Below are 13,417 nucleotides of genomic sequence, written 5' to 3' on the forward strand. Positions count from 1 at the left end.
ATAAATATCGATCTCAATGCATGCGTTTCGTGCCTTGGACTGCGTTCGACGACCATGAAAAAAACGGAGCAGGACAAGGAAGCTACTCTTAGCTGTTGCCAACGGTACTATAACCGTCTCGTGCAAAAGGTGATTTCTTGACACCCCCTAAAGCCACCTTTACCTTCTATAGAGTTTTTTTCAGTAAATGCCTAAGTCCGAGGAACGCCTGTCTGGTCGTTGCTGCTCACCACCCAGGCCGGTTAGTAGAGATCTGAGGACTCATTCGGGCATTTGGGCTTCTATTTACCCCGCCCTCTTTTTCGACCCTGACAACTAACTTTGCTCATCTATCTAGTGCTTTAAGACACAACGTCCTCGTGAGGTGACCAGACAGAAGGATAACTAAAGAGAGTGACGACGGCCAGTATGCTCGTTGCTGCATGTGCTTGTCAATAGGCAAAAGGCCTTGTTTCGCGCAACACATCAAGCAGCACGTCTGAGTCGCCTTTCCCTAGAGCCCTCGCCACCGTCTCTTGTCCGTTGTGACCTTGAATGTGCGTCGGCCTTATGCGTCCTTGGACCACAACGACGGAAAAGACTAGCACGAACATTACCATGCCGATGTTCCTATTGCCGTACGGTGCCGTGCAGCGGCGTATAAGCGTTGTGCTGCTATAGTCTGTCCATACTAGTGAAGCTAGAGGGCTATGATAGCGTGACCCCTAAGGGCTTCCGCTACGGCCCCACTGAACCCCATAGAGCTCCACAGAGCAGCACCCTCGTAATAGTACAGAAGGGGCCCATCGCATGCCACGCCCCGTGCCCAGGCGGATCTTACTGTCTGCACTGGTTTGCCCCAATCCCTTTGCCTGGCTGTTCCCTAAAACTTTCTGTCGTTCGTCGGTCTCAGGAAGCACGGCCACAATCATTGACCAACTATACGCCAGCGGTGTTAGCTGTGCTTGGCCGATCTTCAGCTGTGCGTGCTTGCGACAGATACACACTTCCTGTGGGTCTCTTATCTAAACCTCATACAGCCAGCATTTTATACAACTATAATAAAAGCTCTATAAATAAAAACCTTTACCATATTAAGCCGTGGTTCTGTGTTCTTGATGACTGTCATCATAGCAGTGTAATAATGGAGTAGAAGGTAAATGTGAGCGAGCGGCCAGGGGCCGCTAGACGCACGTCCGCTTAAAAAAAACCCTGAGACCATCATACTACGTTAGCTTCGACTTTTTGTGCACGTATAATACAGTTGAACCTATTCACTTACACTCGCAACAGTCAATACGTAATGGTCTCTCTGAGAGACATCTTTCCTTAAACGCAGAGTGTCTGTCATTGGTCAAGTTTCAAAGCCATCCCGACAACGATCTAAGCTAATGAAAACATACATCTCACGGGGTGCATACCTTCGCCGATATGTGCAAACGTGTATGTGGCGTCGTACGGAAACATCTCTCTACATGTATAGGTACATAATGGTATCGCCGTGGAAGGTGTCTGAAGAGAACCGCTTGCGATGGACACGTGCTGCTGGAGGGGTGGTGCGGACACTTTGATCAGCGGCGGGAGCAGTCGCCTGTGATCGTGGTGGTAAGGGCGCCGGTTACTACGTGGCATCCCATCCTGTCCCGTGCCGTTGGTTTCCTTTTTTATCCCAACTGTACATACATATGACGTTGGCATTGACGTCACAAACGTTTTGACGTCACTGTCGGGTCCACTCCTCTTTGTTCCCCCCGTCCCCTGTTACTCCGTTGTCCAGGCGATAACAGCGATGGTGGTTATGACGGCGGCGACGACAGACGTCTCACTTTCGCCCTTGCTATTCCTGGCCGCAAACGGACAGCTACAACTTCAAAGAAGACGGAAGCTGAGTGTAGCCTCCCATTGCCATATGAGCATCGTAGAAGGTTCTTTTTTCGGTCGACGCGTTACAGCCTGCTAAGAACACTGACAGGACCTGACGAATGTCGAATAATATTTGCAAGCGGTTGAACACTAGGGTGTAGGCAACAATATTAGCTGTACTCCACACAAATGAACATTTAATTATTTTCATTGTATAAATTTACACAAGTTGGACGATTAGTTTGCTTTGTCGCCTGCCGAAACCTCAGATAGACAAAACAAAACCGCTTTTAGGCACTTGAAGGATGACAGTGACGTTAGGTGCTTGGTCGGCAACGTTCATTGCGATAACAGGCCAACTGATCTGTGTACTGACCGTGGTCGGAATAGGTATGCCTGGACTGGGTGGTTAACCAGTAGTAACAAAGAAATATGTATTAGTATCTCGAGAGAGTACGGTTTGGCAATCGCTTTGGCGGAGAAAGAAACAACGTCTGCAAGCGAGTTCACTCGATGAACCGACGAAAACTAGAACGAAAATGCGAGAAGAACGGGGCTGATGACGCATCCATTCCACGAAACGGTGGTTATCAGTGTAAATATACGAACAATCAGAACATAGCTAGATCAAAGTATAAGCAGCCATGTGAACATAAGACACATTGTAGACTGTAGAATCCTATGTACGCACGCATACGTCGGCGTATAATGTACGACGGTAGACAGATAGAACAGCTCGCAGTGAAACTGGGCCAAAGCAAATATCTACAACTTTTGAAAGGTTTATTTGTTTGAAGATGAATCACGAACAGAGGGCAGCAGAATCACTACCTGTGCTGAAGCAAATTCATTGCCTTATTGTACAGAACGAAAAGGCGTCGCCAATAGTTGACCCGTGTGGGCCTGTGAATTGGGACGGGTGCATAAAGTAGATCGAAAGGAATAGAAATGCCATGGAGGAAAATGAGTTAGGAATTAGTTGCAGTCCTCATTGACATGGCAATGTATAATAATTACGATAAAATACCCTGGTTGTCATTGCGTAGCCAGGACACGATGTAGGGATTACTATTAGGCAGTTAATTAAGACGGAGAAGGAGCCGTAATGACTAAACTAAGAAACCAACCAGTGCATAAGAAGCTTGGTCTCTAGGTGCGCTGAATCTAATATCAAGGCGTAGCCATTTAGGTGAGCAGTTGCTCTATCATAGTTGTAAAATACAGATACAAGCCGTAATAGGTCTACGCACACTTGTATCAATAAAAATCACTAGCCATAGCATGTAAGAACCTTACATGAGACGCGTTGGGAAGCTCATCATTTTTTTCACACTTTTTCTTTTTTCGTCTGGCTTTCTCCTGCTCACAGATCTCCAACCGACGGCGTACAAGACGAACGCACTCTTGTCGTCGGTAATCTCGGCGGTGCCCGGAGTTGATGTTGGCGTTGGGCTTGGGGTCGGAGTGGCTCTATATCCGAACTCGGTTCATTCCAGTCGCCAAAATAGCCTCTCTACGTTATTTCCGCGTCCCTCGAAGGGCACCATGCTTCTTATAGAGAAGTCGATCCACGCGAATAACTCGCCGTTTGTCCCGCAGTGCTCGCTCTCGCAGCCGCCGCAGCAGCCCTTCGTGTGTGATCACCTCGACGTTGAGGCCGATCTGGCAAACTTTGTCAGCGAAGAGGACCTAAAAATTAATCAAACGGCCCTTGAATTTCTAACGAACGAGAGCACATTCTTCGAAATGTTCCAGGTTCGTAGTTAGGCGAGTAAATATGGAATAGAATAGGAATCGTGAAAAAGATGCTGCGAAAAATTAAGGTTAAGTTTATGAATGATGCTCGTTGTAAGCACGTGACGCCCTGACGTAGGTTAATCGAGCAAAATATAACTAATCTATGCTATCTGTGGCAATCTTCATTACAGGAGCCTTCGAACACTAGCCAGAATCCTGGTGCAGGAACTAGTAGTGATGCTCCTTCTGCTACTGTTACTAGTATTAGTCAGCCACTCATTATGCCGAGCTCAGAGTCAAACTCCCACATGGACATCCAGCTCCCGAGCTTTGAGGAGACTTATTCTCCATCAGGGTTCAGAAGCAATTGCCCTGAGGGGGCGGACTTCTCGTTTAAATTCGAAGATCCCGATCTGTTTGTTGCTACTAGCCCAGATATGCCAACATCAAGCTCCAGTTTGCAAAACGATTTTGGTTCGTCCGGAACCTCATCGGGATTTAACAAGCCTCGTCACTCCGTGCCTGGTTATAGCTCAGACAATACGTCATTTAGTTCTGGTTCGAGCGTTAAGTCGTTCAGTGGAGATGCAACCCCGCCACCCCCAATGACGCCGCCATACGCCATCCCTAGTCCGATGCCGAGTCCTAGTCCAACCTGGTCACGCCGGTCATCCTTCGCTTCGACAGTTTCGATGAGTTCGCCTCTTCACGAAACCGCCACATCATCCCGTCGAGGTTCGACTCCATCACCAGCATCGTCGGCCTCAGGACCCATTGTGGGTCAACATGGCCAACAACAGCAACAGCCTCATCCGCAACAGCTGAAAAAGAAGCCGACTCCGTCGTTGCTGTGCGCGGTCTGTGGCGACAGCGCGGCCTGTCAGCACTACGGCGTTCGCACTTGCGAAGGCTGTAAGGGCTTCTTCAAGCGCACGGTACAAAAGAACAATAAGTACGTGTGTCTCAATGACAAAAAATGCACCGTTGACAAGAAAAGAAGGAACCGCTGCCAGTCTTGCAGGTTCCAAAAGTGTCTGGCCGTTGGGATGGTTAAGGAAGTCGTCCGTACGGATAGCCTCAAAGGCCGCCGAGGACGCCTTCCCTCCAAGCCCAAGCTGAGTTTACCCGCAATGTCTCCAACATCAGCGGGGCCCAGCGCAGTGTCAGTGTCACCCTCATCACCTGCCAGTCTTATTAGCCAGCTGCTTCAGGCGCATCTTGATACCTCTCCTGACATGAGCAATCGGGACTTCAGTGTGGTAGGCTATTAAATTAAGGTCTTCCTTTATCTGGCACGAATTATCATTATATTGCACGCCTTTCGTAATATATTGGTTAGCTCAATTGACCTAACGAATGTAACTTGTTACCCTTATCCGGAGGTTGACTGCTGTTATTTATTAACTGGGGTTTTACCTACCTTAAGCTCTAACACGCTCTGTTTCAATCATTTGTGTGGTGCAGTATCAGGTTATTAATAACCAAGAGGACTTTCCTCGTACACCAGAAGAAGCTCGCCGCTTCTACGATCTGTTAACTTCATCGATCGAAACTATTCGTCGTTTTATTGAACGGATCCCCGGATTCTCGGATCTCATTCAAGAGGATCGAGAGCTCCTGTTCACCTCGTCTATTCTCGAGCTCTTTGCATTACGTGTGGCCTTCCGCATGGTACGGAACGGACTAGAGGGTGAACAGCGTTGTGAACAGGTGACACTATGCAACGGCACCGTCTTGCATCGTTCGCAGGCTAAACGCGACCTAGGAAATTGGCTTCTTCCAATCACGGAATTTGCTAACTTCCTCGAACAGCTGGATATCGACGTGCCCGCTTTGGCTTGCTTTGCGGCAATTGTCGTTACTGGAAACGGTAAGCAATGTCTGAATCCCCGTGTCCAAACGAAGAGGTTTTTACTTGTCGGCTAAATGTTCCGTTTGAACAATTCTTCTTAATTCACCCCCTGTGGCTGTACACTAGCTGTCTCTTTCAGCTTTCTTTTCTATTTTGTTTGCAGATCGGCCCGGTTTGAAGGAACCAGAGAAAGTGGAACAGCTCCAGATGAACATGATAGGCTCCCTGCGGGAGCACTTGACCTACAACGCTCAGGCGAAACAAAACCCGCACATTTTCTCGAGGCTGTTGGCAAAACTTCCTGACTTGCGCAGTATCTCCGAGCAGGGCTTGCAAAGGATTTTCTACCTGAACCACGAGGAATTGGTGCCTACGCCACCGCTCATCGAGAGCTTGTTCTTGACAACACTACCATTCTAGGCCACACAGGTGGTAGGCCTGCGCCGACCTTGGATATTCAACCTTGTACTGCCTGCGGGCGCCGGAGTGTTCTCCGGCGTCGCTCCGCAGTCCTCTCTCAACAATCGACATACACGCAAACGATATGCGAATTAAAAACGAAGAATATATTAGTTTTGAATATGTGCACCAGGCCTGGCCGCCTGGTCACCGACGTATTCAAAAGCCATGTCCCGGGCTGCGCAATGCGCATTCGAAATTGATGGAAGCGCTAGCGTTTGTCTGTACGCGGTGAGTACTTGCCCTTCCGCGAGTCTGTAAGCCGCCACATTCAGGGCCCTACACCGCTTTGAAGGCGTACACGTCCTTCAGGTCGCGTTGCGTATTAAACACAGCACAACTGAACGCACTGAGCGACCTTTTAATGCGAAGCCCTCAGCTGGTGCCAGGCGCTGACAAGCCTTTTGCTCCTCTTCCAGGGCCCAACCATACAGGGCAGCAAAAACATTTCGCTACGCCGCCTGTGGACATGGCGTAGCAGCTCCAGATCCTGATGCAACCGGAATAATATTGACTAAAATAACAAGCCATTAAACATACCAACTTCAATTAAAGCAGAAACATACAGACGCCGATCTCTTAACTCTGAGACTGGGTAAAAATTTACGAGCGGTCAGATTCAAAACAAAATAGTACTTCTTGATAATTCGTGATTTTGTAACCGAAGCATGTGTTGGCGGCATAATTGGAAATTTGATTAAAAAAAAACAAAAAAAAAAGAGCATAAAATGTACAGTGTTCAGACAAGATAGTTAAAATCAAAAGGAAAATATATTTTAAAAAAGTCGGCTGGAAACAAAGTATAATAATTGCTTTAGTTCTTTTTCAGTTGATCTGATTACTCGAAACTGCTCAAGTATACTCAGCGTACTTAGTTTTCCTGTAGCGTGAAAAAAATTGAAAAAATATTGCTTTAGAGGGAAGCATAACCCAAGAAATTGATCGGGCAGACAAATCGGATACATAAACAGAGACACGTCAGACAGACAAACGCACAAACGGACGAAGTACACGAAACAGAAATTGTTGCGGGGCTCGCAGAGAATGCTCCATAGAGAAGTTTTACCCTAGAATTAGTGTGTCCCAACCATATCACAATATATTTCTAATGTATAATAGCTATGTCGTGTATTATGTCTAGCTATATATGGCAAAAGAAGAACTTCATAATAGCACTTAAATATTTAGCCTATTGAGCACACGCTGTTCCCCTCTGCTTAAAAATGGGGTATCATATCTAAAAAAACATCAATGGTACTAACAGTAGCAACAATAAGTGCTATCGACTTGTTACAACAGACTAAAGTACATTCATATGTAAACTGCTAGGCATCCACCCCATTCAGGTAAAAACAATATTTCTATATAGCCTTACGGTGCATCATATATACAAGTACATATAATTATATATCATATATATGATTTTCGTGGGACTACAGCTTGTTTGCTCGTCCTAAAATATATTTGGTCCCTCTATCAGCCGTCTATCATCAGTACGTAATATCCTATCTATCTATCTATCTATCTATCTATATATCTATCTATCTAAATATTCAATTAATATACGGACGGATCTGATATTTATTATATTATGATAACGACAGTTGCATTCAATCACGTCTGATATTCAGCAGTTATGTAGTTAATTTATTAAGGTGACGGCCTTATCTATCTTCAAATAATTACTGCAGTTATCTTTTTATGTAGTATGAATGTCATCGTTATGAAAAATAATCTTAGCTAGCACAACGTTTATCCATCCTGTACACATTTATTCAGTATGTAACATTAAATGTAAGCCGCTGCTGATAGTTACCCCAGCTTCACTAGTGCTACTAGAGAAAGATTGTTGACTTGTATTTTGCCATCTACAAACTGGTTTTTAACAGTAATAAAAACTATGTTAGCAGTTGTTAAGTTGCCCTTTATAATTTTTAGCTGACAGTTGAATGTTTCGCCCAGTCATAACAGGCTCGCGCCATTTTCTTAGATGTTTTGCCCCACCGGATCACGCGGACACTCGTCTCTCTCCTCGTTGAGTTTCTGCTAGTTTTAATGTAGCAGTTGGGTAAAATTTCTGGGAACGGTCGATATGCTAGCGTATTGATTAACATGTGAATCTGTTCTAGGCTCAGTATCTGAAGTTCCGAGGTCGATACAGATGCACATCAGAGATGGCAATAGATGGCAGGCTTATTTATAAGCCACCCGATGATAACAGTAAAAAGGACGACAATTGCACGTTGGCATTTAGTGCTACCAACGATGAATTGTACTTTCGCCGCGTCTCATCCGTCCAACAAAAAAAGAAACACACAGCAAGAGAAACATAATAACACTAGCAGCAATTCTATGTATCTAGCCGATCCGCAAAGAAAGGAAAAGCAGGCGGTGACCATGACTTTCCCCCATACCAGCCAAATAGAATGTGTTTTACTAGACACAAAACAATGACAGATTTGACGCAGTTAGCACGGTATGATTGCGAAGTTAAAAAAGCCATTTAGATTGATTTAGGGAGAGGTAATGGCGCTGCTGAGCTTAGCGTAGCTATTCTGGACCTGAGTATACCGAGTGTGATAAATACACCCAATCAAGCAATATCATCGTAATGTTAGCAAGTCATTGTTGAGACCACTACCATCCGAAGTCTAGTTAGCCGACGTTGTGCTTCGTTTGCTCATAGATCGCCATACGCTACAATAAAAGTGTATCACAGTCGAACCCCATAGATAGACGCATCGCAGTGCGTAAAATACGACGTCAGAACAGGCGCAAGTGTCTTGTGAATGAAAGTGAGAGTTTACGATGATATTGTAAGTTGCATATGTGATACTCTTATTTTAATAGATAGCTTGCGTTGATGACCGATTGCTCGCCCATTATCAGAAGATGACGAGATAATAGATAGTAACGTACACAGAGGCTGGTAGTGAATAAAAAAAGTGTGATATGAGCTGGCTGTCGGTCTAAAGACTATTTTTCCGATCCATCGCATTAGAAGGAAACGTTGCATAACTCCTCTTCATATATATATATATATATATACGTATATAGCGCATACAAGTCCCTAATGGAAGTTGTCGCGTAATCGACAACGTACGTACGGAGCTATACGATTCCTTAACACAAACGTTTCCACTTATACTCGCTTGACACGTACACTAACGTAACGAGGTGTTAACGTAAACTTATCGCTCGATGGGGATGGAAGAAACGCTATTTAGACATTTAATTGCCACATATAGATTGTCATATTGTCTCTTGCTATACTGTATTGCGTGCAGTAATATTTCATAGCGATAAAAGCATCACGTCGCTTTTTTGTTCCAAGTATTTCTCGACAAGGCCGTGCATAGAGAGGCCCATCTTCACCCATTTATTATAGGGTTGATGGTGGCCTTCGACTTCCTTCATTTTAATATTATTCGATTAATTCCATTCGATACCAGTAAAGGGTTCCATTATTAGTTGTTCTAACGGATACGACATTGGTATTTTAATTTTCCTAATAGTCGTTTGGTGGAGTAAACACTTTCTAAGCCCTGAATGGCATGATAAGCACTGAACGTCTATTGTACATCTAACGTAATGTACAAATCGTGCGCTTTCTTTTTCAAATGAAGAGATAACGAGCAGACGATCGATAATTGGCAAAGCTGAGTAGCCAGGCTCAGCTTGCTACTGGCCTAACTTTGTTGCTACTTGGTCATTATTAGCAATGATAATAGTAATCATTTTATATATTTACATGTATATATATGGTCTGAAATCAGGTCACCCATAATAAATACTGGCTAATCGTAAATGCTGGTACTAAGAAGAGTAGTTAATTTAATAAAAGTACTAAGAGTACTTGCCGTGAGCACGTCAGGAATAAGACCGATGGGCTACCCATTTTACTTTGCAGATCGTGATGACCGCTGTACGCGCCATTGGAGACACTAGGTATACGTATATATATATATATCAGCATAGGTTACTTACTGACAAATTGGATTCAAACGTGGAGACATATGCCTACATATGTTTGTTTGACAATAATAATAACACTACATTCTCGTATTCGATCCTCACTGAAACCTTGCCGGTACAAACTAGTAAGACGTGATCCGTATTCAAGTTACTGCCGATCTCTCACCAATGTTGACTGTGACATAATCTGTAGTGTTCAATAAAATAACTTCTTACGAAGTTTAATTTAGTATTTTCAGCGGTTTGCAAAATTGCATGCTTTACAGAGACAGGAGTACGTAGGCGGACGAAGCTAAATTCGAAAAGTTCGTATCCCTAGAAAGCTGTCAATCTGGTGTATATTATATGTAATGTTTACATAAAAGTGTACTGTGTGTAGATATCAACACGGATCAATACTCGGTAGTTCTTAGTAGTAAGAAAAAAATTTAAAAAAAAAAAAAGAAAAAGCCAACCATGTAAGAAGTTCACGCTTGTAGTTCAGCCGCAGCCATCGCTGGACGTTTGCGACGCTTTTATCTAATGAATGAAGCAAGATAATAGTGATAACAACAAATAATATCCATACTAATAGATATAGCAGTGGACGTTATGTCGATCTTCAAGAGAATATATATATACATGTAATCAATCTTTTGTCATACCCAGTCGTTAACAGGAGCGCATCAATGAGCTAGAAAGCTAGCAATGAGATTAATCATGCTAATAACGTTAACAGTACCTATGGCTATCAAAAAATAAAGATCACATAAAAAAAACCTGTTTATCACTGACTAAGATTTGTGAAGTTGCTAGGCGGACTCAGAGACATTCTATACATATATATATATATATATATATATATATATATATATATACATATAGATATATATATTGAGAGAGAGAGAGAGAGAGAGAGACCCTTTGAGGCAAGAGGCGGAAACACGAATGCAGGGTTAGATTGGACCAAGAAACATTGAAATGAGTAGAAAATGAGATGAAGACGGAGGGCTAAGCAAAGAAGGAAAATAGAAGCTAAGAGGGAAGCTATAGGACTGGAAGATTTTAGACGACTTCTTAAAGTAACAACATTACTGTAAAAGTGATAATGACCAGAACGATAGCACTACGATAGAATGTATAATTGGATATAGGAAAGGAAAAGTACAGAACACCATTGTACTGTTACTTTACACATATATATATGAACTATTCATATGGATATTTGCCATATATATATATCGATACGACCACATGACCAATAATGATTGTGATGCAGTACATTTGTTGTACTGATTGTTATTACTCTGTTACAGTAGTATAATTGCCTTTGCAGTTTATCCTTCATATATATATATATATATATATATATATGGTGTATTTAGATAAGTTACACCACGAAGCCTTATTTCGTTAGTCCTTAAAATATATATGTTGATGCTGTAATTTATATAGTTTTATATCTAACTCCGCAAGTTGATAACTTTATTAATGCACAGCATTTACTCGATTAGTACACAAATTAATAAAACAAAATAAACAAATAACGTTTCTGTCTGTGATATTGATGATAGTTTTGTTAAGTATGTTCGGTATGCTAGAACGTCGAGAGTGCAGAAAGAGGGACCTTGCCGCAGTCGTTGGCCAATTCTAGAGTTTTCTAGTTCGGAACAATTGAAACGGTAACGCTGATCTTCCGGTTACAAGTATGTTGTCCAAAGGGGTCCTATTTCTATCAGAAGATCTCAACAGGTTTGTTTCTCTTTCATACTTCGTTGCATCTGCTGATTCTAAAGGTGGACGGGAACGTATTCACTTATACGAGGGTATATACATACAGGATGAGTGTGGCGCATTTACACCGATTGCGTCCATAAGAGAAATAGAGAGATAGTCGGAAACAAGTAAAAACCACTAGCGAATTCTCTGTTTGACATGAGCAAGATACATACAAGATTTTGTCCAAGGGGCGGAAGCTGTAAGGCACTCGATTGCCGACATCTCAATGCCTACAAATTTCGCGGATGTTCACCAAGCTAAAGGGTCCCTGAGAACGTTAGATCAGACCTCGAATTTATTAGTACCCCTAAAATGGCCTGGTTGCCTGAGGCCACCGATAATAATAGGTACAGAAATTGGTGAACTATCTAGTCAATTATTAATATAATTAATTAATTATAGTTTTCCGTAATACTTTTCCGTTAATGAGAATTTGTTGACAATACTCACACTAGTCATCATAATTTTGAGCAGTGATGGCCATAATTAGTATTTTGTTGCCGGCCAAATTAAATATTTGTATAATGTATGTAGAGTAGAGAAATGAGCGTGCAAATATCAAACAGCATTGACGTTATAGGAAAGGTAAGGGCTGTATATAAGTGTCTATATATATACATTGAAATAAACAACGTTTAATAAAAATATATCCTAAATCGTGCGCGTCTAAATATATATTGAAACAAAGTGAGCATCATTTAGTGCACAGCGAATGTATCGTAAAGAGAAAGAGTTGTGTAACCATAGGCACGATGGCATAAGAGCTCACAATGATGATAATTGAAAAATCCTATGCAATAACATTGTAGACTAGCCCAGACAGGTGCCGGAGGGAAACAATTGACTGTGAAACCAAAGTCCCCGATTGGTGACAGAACAAACTTTAAATTAAAAGGAAAAAAAGTAGAAGCCATAAAGTCGATGAAGGACACACAAGCAGTGAAATAACAGCAGAATATGAAATTTAACTGCGTTTCATTATTAACTACGGCATGTTTCCTGCGTAAGGACAAATTATACAACCTTAATCATGATCTATTCATTCGTGGTCGTCATTTTAAAAATAGGACTTAAAGTTTTGTTTATGACGATGATTAATACTGTCTAGAGGGGCAGACTTTCTTAGCACAGGGTGTGTAAAGCATCGCTGGCGCCCATTTCATAAAAATGTATTATCGATTTTGATGACTGGTATTGAGATGCGCAGTTGATTATGGTGACTCTCCGCAAATATGGCACAATTCTTGTTGAGTGAAAATCTCATCAAGACATTCGCCTGCAGATTAGGTCGGGTTGGTAGACCATGGACAAGCCATAGCATCGCAGTGGTAAGAAAGCGTGTGGATCCCGATCCAACAATCTCAACACGTGCTCATTGTGAAACAGTTGATATAACCATAAAAGTTCAGGACCATCACAAGCATTGCTGATCACATGTTGAAGCGTACAGCAGGTACTAGTGACCTTTTTGACCTCCGATAAAGTTTAGTTACAGCGATGTAGGTAAATTAAATTTTCACGTTTGGAAAACTTGCAGAAAACTTGAAAATGGAGATCAAGCGATCACTTCACTCACAGAAAGCCACGTTGGGGTACAACTTGTCTTTGGTAAACAGTCGCGTACAAATCTTAACTGTTTTATGACACAGTTAGAGATTTAACAAACGATTGAAAGAGTAACAAATAAGAAAAAAAAAAAAACTAGCCACCCTTATAGATAAACTAGTAAGCAAGCATGTGTCTAAGGCTCGGCATGTGTTATCTGTGTGGTTTTGCATCGCCCGAAAGATTCGA

General features: G+C 42.5%; 1 protein-coding gene across 8 annotated transcripts in view; it reads left to right on the forward strand.

The window, feature by feature from the left end:
- The window catches only part of LOC111254275 (putative nuclear hormone receptor HR38), a 35,263-nt gene extending 24,907 nt beyond the window's left edge, over positions 1-10,356 (forward strand). For 5 of the 8 annotated variants that reach the window (XM_022814925.2, XM_086975071.1, XM_022814924.2 and 2 more), the window contains 4 exons: positions 3,212-3,597; positions 3,771-4,838; positions 5,044-5,449; positions 5,595-10,356. In XM_022814925.2, the coding sequence (XP_022670660.1) occupies positions 3,212-3,597; positions 3,771-4,838; positions 5,044-5,449; positions 5,595-5,851 (2,117 nt within the window). In that variant the 3' untranslated portion in view covers positions 5,852-10,356. Of the gene's footprint in view, positions 1-160; positions 2,438-3,211; positions 3,598-3,770; positions 4,839-5,043; positions 5,450-5,594 lie in introns of those variants that run through there. The other 3 variants (XR_015317272.1, XM_086975069.1, XM_086975070.1) reach the window with 3 other exon arrangements.
- Positions 10,357-13,417: the final 3,061 nt, after the last annotated feature.

This window comes from Varroa destructor, unplaced genomic scaffold (genome assembly GCF_002443255.2).
Source record: "Varroa destructor unplaced genomic scaffold, Vdes_3.0 BEIS01000007.1, whole genome shotgun sequence".
Taxonomy (NCBI): domain Eukaryota; kingdom Metazoa; phylum Arthropoda; class Arachnida; order Mesostigmata; family Varroidae; genus Varroa; species Varroa destructor.